This window comes from Nyctibius grandis, chromosome 14 (assembly GCF_013368605.1).
Source record: "Nyctibius grandis isolate bNycGra1 chromosome 14, bNycGra1.pri, whole genome shotgun sequence".
NCBI classification, from domain to species: Eukaryota; Metazoa; Chordata; class Aves; order Nyctibiiformes; family Nyctibiidae; genus Nyctibius; species Nyctibius grandis.
The window spans coordinates 6,928,195-6,945,851 of NC_090671.1; the positions used below are offsets into that span (position 1 = coordinate 6,928,195).

The window sequence follows — 17,657 nt, forward strand, 5'->3', positions numbered from 1 at the left end:
ACTGTGTGTGAGCAGCATATTCCTTCAGGAGAGTTCTGGAGAGTAGTGGGTAAATCTGGTTTTGATGGTGGATGGCGGTTGGATGGAGATTGTGAGGAACAGGGAAAGCTTTGGGAAATGGTTCAGTCTGACCTATAAAGGACCCAATTTTGTTAGTTTATGTTTCCTAAGTAGTAAATAGACATTGGTGTGTGGTTTCATAGGCCAGATAGGTGTCTGATTGTAGCATATGTGCGTGAATGTGACTCTTCAGTTCTGCTGAAGTTCAGTCTAATATGAAGCTTTTACAGTTTTCTGTTGCACCTGTCGAATTGGAAAAGTGCTGGTTTTTTTTTTTAAAGGGTCACAGAGTTTACTCAAAGCTGTATTTGCTTCGAGGGCTGTGACTCTGAGAATGTGACGTGATGTTAACTTTATAATACAGATTCTCTGTGTACCTGTGTTATGCATGATATTTAAAATATTATGCATAAGCATAAGTGTACCTAACTACTTGTATGATTAGCTTCTTGCTCATAGGGATTGAGATAATCTTTCATACGTTTAATCAAGTTACAGAAAAGCTCATATTTCAGAAAGTGTGACAACAGAAATAAATCCAGTGTCCCTTTTAATGTTTAAACGAAGTAGTGTTTCAGTTTTGCTCTCCTTAGCTGAGGCTTTGCAGTGGTAACAGCAATGCATGCTTAGCTACATTAGTGTGGTGAGATCTTCTGATATGAACAGAAAAATGACTGTATGCAGAATGTACACTGCAGAGGAAATTGATTGCATCTTTGCTGCAAATAGCTGTTTTTCCACACTGAATCATGTGTTTTATAGTTGAACCATCTGAAAGAAAAATTGCCCACCCTTCTTTAAAGAACAGCATAAACCTTTTGCTAAGAAAATGCTTCAAGAACTATAAGTGAAACTGCTACAAGAGAGGAAATCTTGGTATGTTTGTATTGATGGTTTGAAGTTCATTGAATCTGTACAAGGAAAGATGCATATTTTTCATCAATAACCAACCTTTGCTTGAGAAGCAATAACTTAGAGATTTATCAAATATTGTAAGAGATAAGGAGCTTTTATTTAAGCAGCATCAATTGGTAAATATTGGCATTTTGCCTTTTTCGGCTCTGCATAGCTGCTGCTGCCCAGTACTTTGAAAGGAAGTAAGATTCTGCTTTGTGGGAGAAAAAAATATGCTTAAGTCAATACAAAGAAGGAGGTAAGAGGTTCGTTTATAACTATAAAATGGTCCATTGGATTATTTCATTTCTTTCCCAAATACAGGTTGTTCGTGCTTCAGAATTATTTCTAGTTTTGTTTTCTGCATGTGACTTACCTTACCGGTATATTGTAAACACTGCAGGTGATTAACTAAGAAAATTGCTGAAGATGAAGTGCTCTTGAAGTCTATGCCAAGTTCCACTTATGGCACTTTGTTATTATCTATTTTGGGACTTATGAACTGTTAATATGTTATCTATACATATGTAATAGCAACAGTTGTAATGAATACTTGCTTAGCATGTGGAATTTCAAAGCACCCTGTGGAGTGTTTGAGTTCAGTGTTTCTAGAGGCAAATAAATTGTGCAGTCTGTCTGTGGTTATAGACCGGAGTTACGCATGCAGACAGGTCAAAGTGATTCTGCAGAAAAGTCATGCAAAAAGGATGTCACTACATATGCATGAGCTGTATGAAGATCTTACTGGTGGCACAAATTCTATGTAATTTTTAATAATGAAAGTGAGAAATGTTAAACACTTTTTGCATACAGTGGTAACAGTACTGTCTCAAAAACACCTTGTTGCACTGTAAATCTGCTTAGTGGTAGAAGAACCTTGACGTGGCCAGGCATTTGGATTCCTTTTAGGTCTCCTTTTCTAATTGGATTTTTGTATTTCATTCTGCTTTACCTGATCACCAACTACCTGGATACCTCAGCAGAATAAGGCCAATTAAGAGGGTTTCAAAGAATGTTTTGGGACTTGATTATAGAGAATTGGTGGAATGTAAAGCCTGTTTGGCTAGTATGTTTATATTTTTATATGAAATAGTTGAGACCAACAGAAATGTTTAAATGTAGGCTTGATTATTTTTTAATTTCCAAACAATGCAGTAGTGAGCAAAAAGAAATTTGAAAGGAACAAAAATCATATACACACATTTAAATTCTAATTTATTCAATTACCATATACTTTTAATACAAAGAGAAGTTATTAGAATGAGGTGCTTTGTCATTCGTATAAGCAAGACCATAGAAAACAACCTAAAATTTGTAAGGATTCGTAATGTTTTTACTAAATAATAACCTGAGTCCAAATTTTAGAAAAAGGTATGTTTTAGTAAGCCTTTTTACTAGGCTCAGGCTGTGATATTCTTCATAAACGCGTAGGCATTTTGAACAGAAATACTGCTTTATTGGTATAGCTAGGAGTGCTGTTCTGAGCTGCTGAAATCATAGTGCTGTAGATGCAGCCACCAGTCTGTTCATTAAGATGGGTCACAAACACTGTGTTACCTCATTGTACTGCTGCTTGCTTTTGCTTCATGGTGTAGTCTGATATATTCTTTCTCTTCTCAATCTCTGTTATTGTTGGAATTGTACTTGGAAGGTTGTTTTCACAAATTCTCCATCCCTTTTGTTCTTCTATGTCTGTTCTTCATGGAGGTGCCCACAGCGTAACTCCATGGAGGAATAAAAGGTTGTGGCAATTGGAATTCCTTGCAGGAGTTAGACATAGGATGTGGAATTCTCCTGCTTGACAGATGATTTCTGAAGGCTTTTCTGTGCCCCAAAGTGAATGGGTTAACTCAAGATGAACTTTTTCTCTCAAACAACTTCTTGATTACAGCATATAGAAAAAGTCTCAACCTTGCTTGTTCCACAGGCTGATAAAGGAGATCAATACTTCTTTCTTTGTTCAGGTACCTGAGATTCAGCAGACTCTCTGTCAGCTGGGAAAGCTAATGACTTGCAGATACCCAAATAGGCTGGTGATAGTACAACAGTATTTTGTCTGTTCATCAAACTAAAAATACATGCTGCTGTCACCTCTATTCATTTGACAAAAATAAATGTAAAACAAATGCACCGCCCCTATATTCGATTGAATTCACATTCTTGCTTTCTGAATTGAATGAATTTAATAGTCCTTATAATTAATGTTATTGATTCTCTTCTAGTTCTGCCTATGATAACGTCAACAAAGTTCGAGTTGCTATAAAGAAAATCAGTCCTTTTGAGCATCAGACGTACTGCCAGAGAACTCTGAGAGAGATTAAGATCCTACTGCGCTTCAGGCATGAGAATATTATTGGAATAAATGACATTATCAGAGCTCCGACTATTGAACAAATGAAAGATGTGTATCCTTTCAAAGTTTTAAGTTCCTCTGCGTAGCTAGTGATGGTTGCCGCCTTCTATGTTTTGATTATTTCTCTCTTTTCATCCTCTTCCTTACTAAATGTAGTAAAAGTTGGCTTCTATTAATGTAAATTGAAAGGAAATTTCATAGCGTTTGATAGGTTTATAGATCTGTAGATAGATTAGATATGTAGGTGAACACTGGTTTTATTTGTTCTTTTTCAGGAAAAGAAAAAAATGTTAAGTTCTGTCTTCCAAGGCAAAGAACTCAACTTTGCAGAGATTATTTAATTTAGTCACTTAATCCTAAAACTATATTTGCTCTCAGTAGAGCTGTCTTTAGAACTATCTGATTGCTTTGAGGAGAAAATAAAATGGCCAGACTCTGCTATAATTGTCTAAAATTTTCTTAAAGAATAGAATGGATACATCTGGGGGGGGGGGGTGGGTGTAAAAATAAAGCAAAACACAACCCCCAGTTTTGCAGTGCTCCTTGTATATGTAAAAGTCTCAAACTGCACATGGGCAGGTAAACATGCTTGGTTAATATATGCAAATCTGGTCTTTTTGTTATACTGTTTGTTCTTTCATGGGAAACTTGGCTTTGTGTAGATATGACTTCATGTGGATATCTAACGTATGAAGTAGCCTTAGCTGGAAGACTCTGCCTGAGGTACAAGGCCTAGTTTAGAGTCAGCCAGCTTAATTTATGATGATTAATTTGAGGACCACATGCTGCTGCCTTTTAATCCTGTAAAGGGCTGCATCATATGACAGGATTGATTTCATTCAAAACTTGTAAAGCAAGAAGCAACTACATAGTTTCATAATTGTCGTGAAACAGACAAGAAAAATTGTTACAGAAGTTTCATCTGGCACTGTATGTTGATATCTAACATGACACCATGTTTGGTTTGCTGCCTTACATCTGATGCCTTACAGATACATTGTGCAAGATCTTATGGAGACAGACCTTTACAAGCTCTTAAAGACTCAACACCTCAGCAACGACCACATTTGTTATTTCCTTTACCAGATTCTGAGAGGGTTAAAATATATCCATTCAGCCAATGTGCTTCATCGTGACCTCAAACCTTCGAATTTGCTGCTGAACACCACTTGTGATCTCAAGGTTGGTTGAAATTTCTTACAAATTTTGCTTCCACGGTCTTCATAAACTGCCTGCTATAACCATGAATGTGGTTTTGTTACTGGGGATTAATGTGATTTATATCCTGGAAAGATTGCCAAAACATTATTGGTTTTGATAAAATAATTATTAAGATTTGAGTGACTAAGAACTCCCTGTTAATGCTATTTTAATGAGTGCATCACTGTTTCCATCTGGAGGCTGGCTTTGAAACAGCCTGTTTGAAAGCCAGGTGAAAGTACTTATCTGAAGCAAAATTGTTTTACTTAGAAAGTAAACTCAAAACTGTGTATATTTCAAGTCTTGGTTTCTCTGTTTAAACTGTTAATTGTTCGTTGTTGGAAAAGGACTTCATATTAGTGGGCAACTAAAATGGCCTGTGAAATTCAGTGCTGATTGAATGCACAGCAATTACTTGGAGGGAGAACATTCCTAATTTACATTTCCAGTGATGGGCTCTGTGCTAGTTAATACTACAGAAGGATGATCTTAGAGCTGTTATGATTCTTGGAAAATGTCGGCTCAATGCTTAGAGGCATTCAGTAAAGCAAACCAAGTGTGAAGAACTAGAACAGAAATAGAGAATAAAAGAGAAAACATGCCATTCTATAACTTTCTGTTGTTTTTGAGTCTGCAGTTCTGTGTGATCATAGTTATCACACTTCTCCCTATGATATCCTTTTAAAATGAGGAGACCGGGACTTCAAAGTACTTCTCTCCATATCGGGAAGAACTATTTAGCTTGGGTCTTCTCTGCTGGAAGGTACTGCTTGAGGAAAAGAAAGAATACAATAGAATTTGATAGAATTGTTAGTGGCATTGGGAGGGTGAATAGAGAACAGTTGTTCACTGACTTTACCTATTAAAAAGGCGGTGGGGCGGGGAAATGAAAGGAGCAGGTGGCATGCTCAGAGTGAAAGGACATACCAGTTAACTTGCAGCATTGTTAAGCTGTGGAATATGGTACCACAGAGCACTATAGATATTAAAGGTAATGTGGCTTAAAAAAACACCAAGCAAGTTAGTAAAAGCAAAAGCTATTGAATGCTGCCTCTGGTTTAGAGTCCCATGGTGGCAAATCCGTGGAAGACGAGAGGGACTAGTAGAAAAGCATTGGAGTATGTTCCCTTTTATTCTTTACATTGTGTATTTGCTGTTGGCCTCTGATGGAGTGAGATTATGGAGCTTACATTACTTTGATCTGATGTGGTACAACTGTGTTTGCATACTGTGTTGCATGTAATTACACTTTGTTTTTATAGTAGCTCTAGATTTCTCGTTTTTAAAAAAAAAACAAACAAAAATACCCTCTTCAAAATGTAAGCCAGTTGCTGGCCGTACAAGTTTGTCACAACTCCAAGAAAAGTCCTTGCTGTTCAGATGCTGGTCCATTCCAAATACTGGTTACACGATCAGTTTGCTTTATATTCCCACTGCTACTTGTCAGCTTTTCCTACTGCACGGTACTGCTGGACTGGTCACCTCTGACTCTTGCTATGGGATTTCGGCAGCTGTTGTTACATCAGATCCCTTCAAGGAATTAACTCCTTCATGAAAGAAACCGAGTAAAATCTACGATGACTGCAAAAGAAGCAGGAAAGAGCAGTTTGAGTGTAGCTCTGTTATGTGCACTTAGAGGCAATAAAATAATAAAAGGCAATGTTTTAACAGTAGTAAGCTGGTCATGAAAAAGAAGGTACGCTTACTGTATGGCAAAATAATACAATATGACCTTAGTGAGTACTGTTCCTATTTCTTTATAAGATTTTAAAAACAGCATGCCACTGCAATGTGTGCTTCCTAGTGCGGGATATGGTAGTCTGTATGACGGAGCATATGCTTTTTCATAACCTAAAGGGAACTCTGGTGTTGTATTAAAACTGCATCTAAAGTTTAAACAACAGAGTTGGAGGGAAAACTAGTACATGTTAGGCCTTGCCTGATGAATGCTGAACTTGTACTAGCTTGTTTCTTTTAGGGCCGTTCTGCAGGTCTGTGTGTTAGCTATGTACATGTGCATGCTTACAAAGCTGATTATTGTACATAAACTCAAAACACAGCACACTGTGAAAATTAACAATTTAAAATCACACTTTGGGAAGAAAGTTTGTTCATCTTCAGTGGTAATGCTGTTAGCTTCTTTCTTTAACGTCATAAGAGTGAGCTGTTGATCTCTTCTGGAGCTCAGAGTCCTACAGGTTGTAGCAAGAGCTCCTTCTTTCTTCTTCCTTAAACACGACCTTGACTTCTGGGTCATAGATTCCATTTCCAGGAAAGAAATATATGAGTCTCTATTGACAGAATTTGTCTGTGAAACCTATAGCTTGTCCTAAGCAGCTGAAAGGCTCAGCGCAGGAGTGCAGAACCTAAAGCTGTTTGTTTACTAGGCTATGCTAAAGACTTAAATGAGACCGTAAATATGACTTACCACGTAGTGAATGAAAGTTTGTGAAAGTACATCATTTGACTTACTACTGTCTCTCGTCACGTGTTTTCAGTGAAAGATTAGATTTGAGAGTCCATGAAAACTACTACCTTGGAATCTCTCTCCAGTGAGAGTCCTGGGTACTAAAGATACTGCTCTGCTCATCTGCAGCCTGGTATCTTTCACATGAATGAGATTAATGTATACTGACATGCTACAGGCTGGAATATACTCTGAAATAGCATCTAACATTTTTAGAAATATTTTCACATGCTTTTATGGTTGCATCCAACAGTTTGACCCATTTTGCAGTTTTGTAAATTAAATAAGTTGCATAAAAACTATCATGGCCATATAATTTTCCTAGGCCAGTGGCATTAATATTTCATAAAATCAGGTCAAAGTTATTTTAAACAGATTCTCAACTAGTATGCTGCAGTGTCTTCAGTGTACCAGTTTAGTCTAGCTGAGAATCTACTTCTTTGTATTGGTTAAAACATTAACACACTATATCAATATTATTTATAAGCTGTACTTTTCTATCTAGGTAGTGAAAGCTCCCAAGTATTAAACAACCAAAAATTGTTAGATACTTGGATAGGCTTGAAAGGAAGGTGATGAGAGAGGGTTTTTTTGAGCTCTTTCATTATACAGTTTTTTATTCTCTGCTATGATTTAGTCAAAATGCCAAGAAAATTTTGCCTGTATTTATGTTGCTCTCTCAGATTCTTTCTTCTTTTGTTTTAGTTCTGATTGAGAAGCCAACCTTCTTCTGGGGCTTTGACTGTTACCAATTATTTTTTGAACAGGCGTAGTGGACTCGGAATTTCTTTTTTCCTCCCTAAATAGGGTAGCTGTTTTGTTAAATGTGTTCTGTTGTCACAGGGCAAGAACTGTCTGCCCTCGGCCAGGGTACAGTCAGTCTCTGTGCTTCGTCCCTTGCACCCGGGACTCCAGGCAGAGTGCTGGCCTCTCCAGCCTCTCTTTTATTCTGCCCTGCGAATGCTCCTGGTCAGCTCTGCAGCTGGTGAAAACGCTGCTAACAGCCAAAAGCCTCTTTCTTTGCAGCTTCAACCTTGATGCCTTTCTCACTAATGGTGTTCCTTCTTTTCTGCTTAACCTGTTTCTGCTCTAGTCAGCAGGGGCTTTTTGTCATTTTAATGAGCTCTCTTTGTCATCAGTCTTCCTTTCCATCCCATGTGCGTTTTTCGACTTGAGTTGAGAGATTCACAGACACCTCCTTTTAATTCAGTTCTTTCCCCTCACTGTGGACCGGAGAGAGTCTTTCTTCTTTTGTCTTAATAGTAACAAATCGTAGCACTTTGCTTATGTGTAATACTGTACAGGTCTCCTTGCCTATAGGCTTATCTAGCTTTTTTCTGAGGTTAGGAGGAAGAGGTTGCAGCAGTTTTGTCTGCCTGCTTAATTATTTTCTGAAGTCCATAAAGCTGTCCTCTACAGTTTCTTTGCCTCTGTCTTTACAGGAGACTCTTCTGATTATTTGTACCTATTCTCTTTGTGGAAGCTGCTAATTGCACACAAGGCAGCTGCTCTGTTTCCGTAGCCTGGGAAAACCTTGACATGCTTAAAAGGGTTCTTTTTGGTTTTGTTTTCTAAGGATTCAGAGTTTTGGGTTTGTTTGTTTGTTTGTTTTTTTTAATATGTAGCTAAAGACAGAGGAGTCATCCCATGAAGCCTGGCTTATGAATTTCATCATTGCCCTTTTCATCAGTCCCTCTGTTTAACAGTCAGCTGCTGAATCTTGTCTTTCAGATGTAGCTTTTAGTCGGCTGAATCACTTCTTCCTTAACTGATCTATCAATTGTTTCACAGGCTGTCCCTCCAGGAAAATAAAGGAGTAGGTTGCCAGGGTACAATGAGCTTTCTGTGGTTTTGGTAGGATTATCAATTAGTCTTATTGACTACAACATATTATTACTTCACGTTTTTAATACAGTCAGTGTACACAATTAACTATCAAAGAGTAGACTATTATAAAACATATTCATCAGAGGAACCTCCTGTTTGCTACTCCTACATTCAATGCCTTGTTTTTCTGAGAGTACATGTTCTTTCATGCAAATACATTTTCTGTGGAAATTGATCATTATCATAAACTGGTATTTGTTTGGTGGCAGAAAAAGCATATGAATGTGTCTAATGTGCCACTCAACAGCTTTGCCATTTACCTTTTGGAAGGTAGGAAAGGAACAGCTGCTGTACTCTAGGACACTGGCTTTCTTCATGTTTTCAGTTTTCTTAATTCCTCTCTGGAGAGAGGACACTAAATAGCTCTGAAAGCTGTGGAGCCTCCTCACCAGAGTATAGGTAAAACCACTTTTTCCTTTTTGCTGAACTCATTAGTCTAGATCAGAGTTTATTTTTCTTTTCATGGTTAAATAAAACTATTTTTCTGATACAGGGTTGAGAAATATTTTCTTGTGTGTTTTTTTTTAAGCTCATACTTCCTTCAGCAACCTATAATCTCTTCAGCCTACCATTATCGCATGATTGGATAGGGTGTTTCTCATGCAAAGATACAGTTACGATGGTAGCTTTTGTAAAAAGGAGTACTGAACTTTGCTACGAATGTGTTGGTCGGTCGTTTCATTTTCTGGAAATCTTAATATTTTATCTTTTCATTTTCTGGTAAATTTCTGATAACAGGTTGGAGCAGTATATCTTGTCACCTCTCTGGCAGAGAAGGTGTTAAATAAGTGGAACAAAAATCGTGCACTGGGAAGATCTTTTTTTCCCCAAACTCTTTATTCTTCCTGGCCCCTGCGTGGCCTGATCGGATACTCTTTGTACTTACATCCAAAACATTTTTCTTAACCTTTATGCAATAGTTTGTTTCTAAAAATACAGGTTAGCATCCTGGTATTTGTAGTGTTACATCATGGGTTGGGGAACGGTGAATTAGTAATGTTGTAGTATTGGAAGCTATATGTCTAATGTGCTGCTTTTTTTTTTTCCTATTTTCTTTAAAACCAGATTTGTGACTTTGGACTGGCTCGTGTTGCAGATCCAGATCATGATCACACAGGATTCTTGACAGAATACGTGGCCACACGTTGGTACAGGGCTCCTGAAATCATGCTGAATTCTAAGGTAAGAACCACAGTTCGCTGCTGTGGTGCTTCTGTTGCTGGTTATTCTCTTGTGAGTACCAGGGTTGCTTTCCCTCCCCTTCTGTGTTTTTAGGATCAGAACGCATGCATAATCTTGAGGAAATGTGGTACTAGATTTGCAGTATAGCTACTAGCTTGCAATAAATTTCTGATTCCAGATACAATTACTGGATACTACAACTGAGTAAGCATGTGCATGAGCTCCGATGTGTCCAGGTCCTTGCCAATCATGAGACTTCTTTCCATCAAATGCTCTTCCACAGAGCAGGACAGAAGTACTAGCAATGAGAGCATACTGTCTTCATCAAGGCTTGCAAATGTTGCCTTAATATTATCTTGTCATCTTGATTTAGGTTTAGAATCTATAATGAGGGTGAATCTGATTCTGAAGGCATGTGATCTTTGTTTTGTGTCAATCTTAATTGCATTCCCATAGTCTTAATTAAATCATCCCTTTGTTTTTTTTATACTTGGAATTATTCTTATGTTCTTCTGTGGCTGTTTTAAGGTGTATCCAGTCCCTGTATGGTGTGAGTAATGGGTATCCATCATAACCTTTGCATTAGTTTCTACAGCCGTATGCTTGTTAGCAAAATACCTACGTGACATCTGTGTCTGTATTTTATATTCCTCAAAGACTTTGTTGTTTCTGTAGGATTATTGCTTCATTGGTTGTTGGGTTTGATTTGTTGTGGCAATAGTGTGTCTAATGTGCTTCTACAAAATAGTCATCTGACCAATCGAGGTTTTTTTCCGGCTTCTCGTGTTTTAAACTCACGCTGAGGCCATAAACCTAGGGCAGCTTTACCTTATTTCTGGATATCCACACACATCTATTAGCAGCTTTTACAAGAAAATATTTTGTGTGTTTCTTAAGAGGTGGTCAACTTACAGTTTTCCTGGCCTATACCCTGATTCCTTTTAGAACTACAGAGCCTTGAAAACAAATGCTCAAGTGATCACGTCCTGAGAAGTGGGTGCAGGGATGGCTGTGGATTCAGCAGTTATTCGCTTCTGTTGGAAGCTCCCAGCTGATGAAGGGGGAGTGGTGGGCAGCAGGCTGTGGGAGGATAAGGCAAGGGAGCTTATGGGGCCAGGGGTTCTGGAGGTGAACTTGCCCTTGTGTTACCCAGGCACTAGAGTAACTAGTGTGCTTTGGAATAAAAGCCTTCTCTTACGGATAACACAGGTTATCCGTACACGTGAAATGTGGGCATTTCTTCCATTCTGCTTATGTCCCATTTACTGTCGTTGGCCTTCTCACATCATATTTACTACTTACTTACCTGTTGTGTTTTACAAATCAGCTAACCAACAATCTGTTTTGCCCTTTCACCCCTTCGATGCTGAAGGCTTCTTACTTGTGTGGTATTTAGATCCTATTAGGAAGAAGGATGGCTTTTTTTTCACATGGGTTTAGCATACTGTTAGGAGAATATCTAAGAATAGCTTGTTTCTAAAATTTGTTAGTTTAATTTCCTACAAAATTAGGGAGTCTCAAAAACATGCAGTTGGTAATATGTTTAGCTAAACTTAGAGAATCCTTTGGGTAAAGCATATCTTGCATACTTCAGTTCTTGCTGCCCCTTCGAAGTAGTGTTTTGATACACAATTCTTAATTATTTCATTCTGTACAGAAAAATCAAACAGCATGAACAAGCATGACTCATCTAAAAGAAAAAGATTTCTTTGCGTGCGCTTTCACAATTTACTGAAGTAACATGTTGCTGCGATTATGCAAACATTTCCTTGACAAAAATGTGTTTTCCCTTTACTTGCAGGGTTACACCAAGTCTATTGACATCTGGTCAGTAGGCTGCATTCTGGCAGAGATGCTCTCCAACAGACCTATCTTTCCAGGAAAACACTACCTTGACCAACTTAACCATATCCTTGGTAAGCTTTATACAAAAGTAGCATTTCCATATCCGTCTGTCTCTCTCCATCTTATCGGCCAACTAAACTGGTCTTGGTCACTCATTTCTTTCTCTTGTTGGTCAGTGTATAATAACATATGGATCTGTAGGTGTATCATCTGTTCCCTGTAGTTACTTCTGCAGTGATTTCTACAACAAATCAGTGATTTGGGGGGCAACTAGAGGATACTTACCAATTTATTTACTACATCATCAGAGGTGTTTCTTTTAAAAAAAAAAAAAAAAAAAAAAGTAAAAAGCTCAAATATGCTATTAAGTCCAGGTAATTTTTTTTTTATTTCTATAGATATGCCAGTTACTTGGATCTTTTAAACAGATTACCGATCATTACAAAACTCAAATGCATTTGTTTATTTACAAGAAAAAATAACTTAAACCTTTTTAGTAAAGGTTTTTAAAAAAATTCTAATGTATTCTGTACTCTTAAAACATTTAGTCTGAAATCTTCTTCCCAGCAGTTTTAATATTGAGTTTCAGCAAATGTGATATAACTGTTTTAATGTGCTTTTCACAGAATGCAGTATTGTGTGTATTTTTTTTTTTCAGGTATACTTGGATCCCCTTCCCAAGAAGATTTGAATTGTATAATAAATTTAAAGGCCAGAAACTACTTGCTTTCCCTACCACACAAAAATAAGGTACCATGGAACAGGCTGTTTCCAAATGCTGACCCCAAAGGTATTTTATGCTCTATTACATTGTATCAGATCTTCAGAAATAGAAATAAGCACCAAAAGTAATGGCAGGATGGGATTGTTAAAACCACCCTAAGAATTTATCTTTATCTATATCGGAAATAGAACATGCAGGTCCCTTAAAATGGCAGTATAAATCTAATATAAAATCACAAACCAGAATGAAACCCTCATAGTAGCTTATCTTTTTAAAGCAATTTTTAGTAACTCTTAAGATTACATGTTGTAGCGTTTGATCTTTAACGTACATGTAAAACATAAATCCTGTCTTGTTACTGTCTTTGAAAGCGTGATGCATGACTCCAGTAGGGAACATAGGCGCTGGATTTTGACATAGGCATCAAACAAATCTTGAACTTTGTTTCTAAAAAGAAGATATGAGATAGCTGCTTATTGCTGAACTCGGTATAGTTTGTGCAGATGGCACGTCAGTTTCAAACAGGATAACGTCAGTCAAAGTATGGGTCCTTCCGCAGTGTGAAAGGTTAAAATTTAATGGGATAAAAAATTCAGTTATAAGTAGAGCAAGGAATGTAATTGTTGCCTTTCTTAGCAAGGCTTTAGTAAAGGGTAAATATGATTTTGTTTTGCTAGATAGCTATTAACTTGCCATTTAAATTCTACTTCATACAGTTTAAGGGTGGTTGTATTCACAGTGCAGTGCTCTTACCTGCTCTGACACAATTCATAAGTCACTTTTTTTTTAAACTGATGTGATAATTTACTCTTAGCAAATATGATCAGGTACTGAACTACCATGTAAAAGCAGATTTCTGCAGATGGAACTGTGTAGAGCTGATTAGCCTCATCATTGAGAGGAACAGCAGTGATTTATTCTGCTTTTATAACAGTGCTCATCAACGTGAGAATTTTTAACATGGGCTTCTGACAGCTCCAATTGTAGCAATGCTGATAAGCTCAGCTGCTAGGGGAACGTGCCGGTTGCGTGACTTCGGCAACACCTTTTCATCTGCATCTTCAGAGCAGCTTTGACAGGGCAGTATTTCAGAAAGCTGTTTGTCAGTCATTTCAGTCGAAAGCATTGCGCACAAGATGTTTTAGCGTGGAGTGAGCATGGGAGTTTCCAGTGTTGAGAAAACCGCATCAAAATATTTCATGTTAATTGCTGTGCAAGTTTGCAGCTTTTTCAAGCTGCCGTTGGATGCAGTGGTAAAGTTCTGTGTCTTCTGCAGTGCTTGGTACGCATCTCGTCCTGATGCAAAGCTGCACCTACTTCGCTGCAATAAGAAGCCTCTATTAAGTTCTGTGTCAGAAATGATGTGGTGAGGAGAAGAAATGGAGTGGAATTTAGGATACTGCAGATACCTTTGGGCTTCTTGCTACTCTAATCATTCTATTTTCTTTTTTTGGAAAAGGAAAATGTGTTACAACCAAAGTAGCTGATCAATCGCAGTAACTCTGACTTGTAACATTTGTCCAGAATTTCCTCAGACCTCACTTTGTCTTACTGGATCTTCAAGTTCCCTATGGATTCTTTATGAGTTGTCTTCAACAGATTTTGCCTGAATCTCATGAATATGAATGTACTTGCATCTTAGCTGGAGAGTATCTTTTGGGCTGCTAGTTATGCTAGAATAGGTCACTGTGATGATCTAGAACTCCTAATGACTTCTGGATGACATTTTCGTCAGTAAACAGCCAAGTTTCCTGTTCATAATAAGAACATATTCTTGATTATTTATTCGTTTTAGAAAAGCGCTCTCTTGGTTTGGATTTTTGGCACAAAAATCCGAAGCATCTATTTCAGTGAAGAAAAAGCCTGATCTATTCAATTTCTGCTGTAGTTAGAAACAGATTGTACCACCAGCTTCTACACATTTCTTCCCTCAACATTCATTCTGACGCTGAGGAGCCTTTGGAAGGGTATTAGAGCAGATCGTGCCAAAGGCAAGCGAAACAAGGGAATGCTGATAGGATGGGCAGGCAGAGATGCTCTGCCCGAGCCACAGGAAGCAATCTGCTGCTGCTGTTACTGCTGCTGCAGCTGGGGAGTTCCAGCTGTAGATTAGATTGAAATTAGCGCAAAATTTAGGGTAGCATGCACTGTCTGTGCAATATCTGTGTTTATAACACTTCTGTATTTTGGAGTGTGTATTAAACTCTTGCTCACTTTTTTTCCCTCTTAGCACTTGATTTGTTGGATAAAATGTTGACCTTTAATCCTCATAAGCGGATTGAAGTGGAACAAGCTTTAGCCCATCCGTATCTGGAGCAGTATTATGATCCAAGTGATGAGGTAAAGACATTGTTAAAATGTAAATGTTGATTAAATGATGCAACAGGTTATTTTCTTTATTAGTTTAAGGACGGTATTTCTACTGCTCTAATGGAGTTGAAGAATGAATTGTATCAATTTACCAAAATTTTGTATTTCTTGTTCTAGTACCACATTTTGGAGGCACAACACAATAAATAGATGCTAAGGTGCACTCTCCTGAAAATGGAACTTCCCAGCTTGCTATGGTTTTCTTTCATAATGTCTGAGATAAAGGAGGAGAATTAACTGAGTTTGCCATCAGGTTACGCATTTAAAACCCACCGAACCTGAACTCGTGGTAGTGTAGTATACAGTTCTGATGAGATTTCAGGTTACTTTTGGTGAAGTAGGGGAGGAGGAAATAAGCTAGTTTTCCTTAAGGGACAGATATGTTTATTCAGAGAAATACAGATGTTTCAGATAACTTAGTATCTACCTGAAGAAAAATTATGAGCCTTTAACAAATATTTTAACTCGTGCTTTAGATTTGAGTAGCTACTTACTATGGTTTGATTTAAAATTTGGTAAACTAAAATACAAAACACACGAAGGACTTACAGAATGAGTTCTTCCTTGGAGACTGCACAGTATTAGATAGTTCTGTTTTCCCATACAAGGACTACATGAACTTCAACAGAACAGTAATATTTTAAAAAAGTAATAATGTTTCTTTATATTATTAAGCCTGTAGCTGAAGCACCCTTCAAGTTTGACATGGAGCTGGATGACTTGCCGAAGGAAAAGCTGAAAGAACTGATTTTTGAGGAAACTGCTAGATTCCAGCCAGGATATCGATCTTAAATTGTGCATAGGTAAAGTCACAGCAGTACGAAACCACTTGGGCCGGGGGAAGAATTTTGGAACTTTGTTACCACTAGTGAAATGTAGAACTTACCTTTCCTATTGATGCGATAACTAGCTGTTAAAGGATAGCTCTATGCTTATTCATTTGACCTCGGTCCTGTTCTCTTGAAGAAACTTTAGTTTTGCCTACAATGCTGAAGTGTCTACAGGGAATCCAGGGAATTGTCTGAGCTGCTTACCTAGTTTTTAGGTTACTCTTAAGGAATAAGAATTACATTTAAATAGCGCTTCTCAGAATAAAAGCTAAGGTAACACTCTGAAATGAAAATTTCATTCAAAAAACATATTAAGGGGGCAATGTTCTTCATATATTACAGACTATTTTGTTGTATGGCTTCAAATGCTTTTTAAAAAAATTCTTCCTTAAATGTAATGTACAGAGGAGAAATCTCTTACATTATTTTAAAGGGAAAAAAAACCTGAAGCTTTAGTACGATTTAACTTCAGTTTTAAGTACCTCTGAAATAGTGTGTGTAAATAAGAATAGGTATCTAAATATTAATAAATTAGTTACGATTAATCTTCCTAATCTTTTGAAGATTTAAAATTTTAATGTAAAATATAATGTACTGATATTTGCTGTCTCTGACTTTTTTTTTTAAAATCAATTAACTTAACTGGTTTACATATACCATGAGGCTTGCACATCTCTAGTTTTATACAAAATTGGTCAAATATTGACTTGAATACTTTTTGTAATGCTTGTGAAACTTCTGTGATACTAATAGTTTTTAAAGTGTCAAAGATTTGTGACTGTTGAAGCATAACAAACCAAAGAAGGCAGCCTAATCTAGATTGCCTGGTTTATGGTCTTAAAAGTAATTTCTGTGCTATTCTCCATCACAGCAGCATTCTGCAATCACTGGTTTTTGTTGGCAGTCCCAGCAGAAAGGTTAAGTTTTGAGCCAGGGAACTTCCTCACTGCAAGAAATCCTTGGCTCGATAGCAGTGTGTAGAAGCTTTGTTGCTTTGCTATAAGCATTAATTCTTCTGCACTATAAATAGAATTTCAATTTCTGCATTGCATATACCCCCAGTTTTTTATTTAACGATGAATTCATAGGAAAGAAAGAAAAAAAAAAAAGTGGAGGAAACTTTTGAAAATAGAGTTTTACTTAAATAGGGTAACTTCTGTTGCCACTGTCTTGAATATTCAAAAGTATAGATGCTCACAAACGAAGTAATTTCGATCTTTAGAAATACTGTATTTTGTTTATTTAGGCTTACTAGCCTAATTAAAAGTTAGGTAAATCTGAGGTTCACACATATGGCTCTTACTAGCTGGGCATTGCCAATAGAATTAGACCTGGGACGGAGTAATGTGCCTGGTGCTTATTTCCTGCCTGTGTTTTCTAAAGCTAATTCTGTACAAGAGGCACTAGCAGTACACATACACGTTCTGGAAGAAAATGACCTAAATTTTTAGGAGTAAGATGAAACCTGTTACTGATAGGCTGTGGTATGAAGGAGGGGAGAGCAAATAGCTAACACTGTGGTAAATCGTAGTTTATGATCTCTCCTGCTTGCCTCTTTGCCCAGACCATACTTACCTAGGTTGTATTAAGGATAAAGGGATTGGGGATAAAGATATCAGTGATCCGGTGCTAACGGAAATTTCTGGTTTGCTAAAAATGTTACCTTTAAATGCTACTATGAAGAGTTGATTTGGCTAACGTGATACTGAAATGTAAATATTATACTCAGTTTGACAATGATATGCTGGTAATTTGTCCTAGTCATTTGTGGTTAGAACTGTTAGCTATTCCACATCACAACAGCTGAAACATAAGCAGTCAGCATCCTAGTGAAGGCCAGTCCCC

At 37.4% G+C, this 17,657-nt stretch overlaps 1 protein-coding gene across 1 annotated transcript in view; it reads left to right on the forward strand.

Annotated features, from left to right (window-relative positions):
- MAPK1 (mitogen-activated protein kinase 1) overlaps positions 1-17,657 on the forward strand; it is a 40,652-nt gene that overhangs the window by 14,273 nt on the left and 8,722 nt on the right. Inside the window, exons 2-8 of the mRNA XM_068412214.1 lie at positions 3,177-3,359; positions 4,300-4,489; positions 9,927-10,043; positions 11,845-11,959; positions 12,547-12,678; positions 14,843-14,952; positions 15,658-15,785. Coding sequence (XP_068268315.1) covers positions 3,177-3,359; positions 4,300-4,489; positions 9,927-10,043; positions 11,845-11,959; positions 12,547-12,678; positions 14,843-14,952; positions 15,658-15,774 — 964 coding nt within the window. The 3' untranslated portion in view covers positions 15,775-15,785. The remainder of the gene's footprint in view (positions 1-3,176; positions 3,360-4,299; positions 4,490-9,926; positions 10,044-11,844; positions 11,960-12,546; positions 12,679-14,842; positions 14,953-15,657; positions 15,786-17,657) is intronic.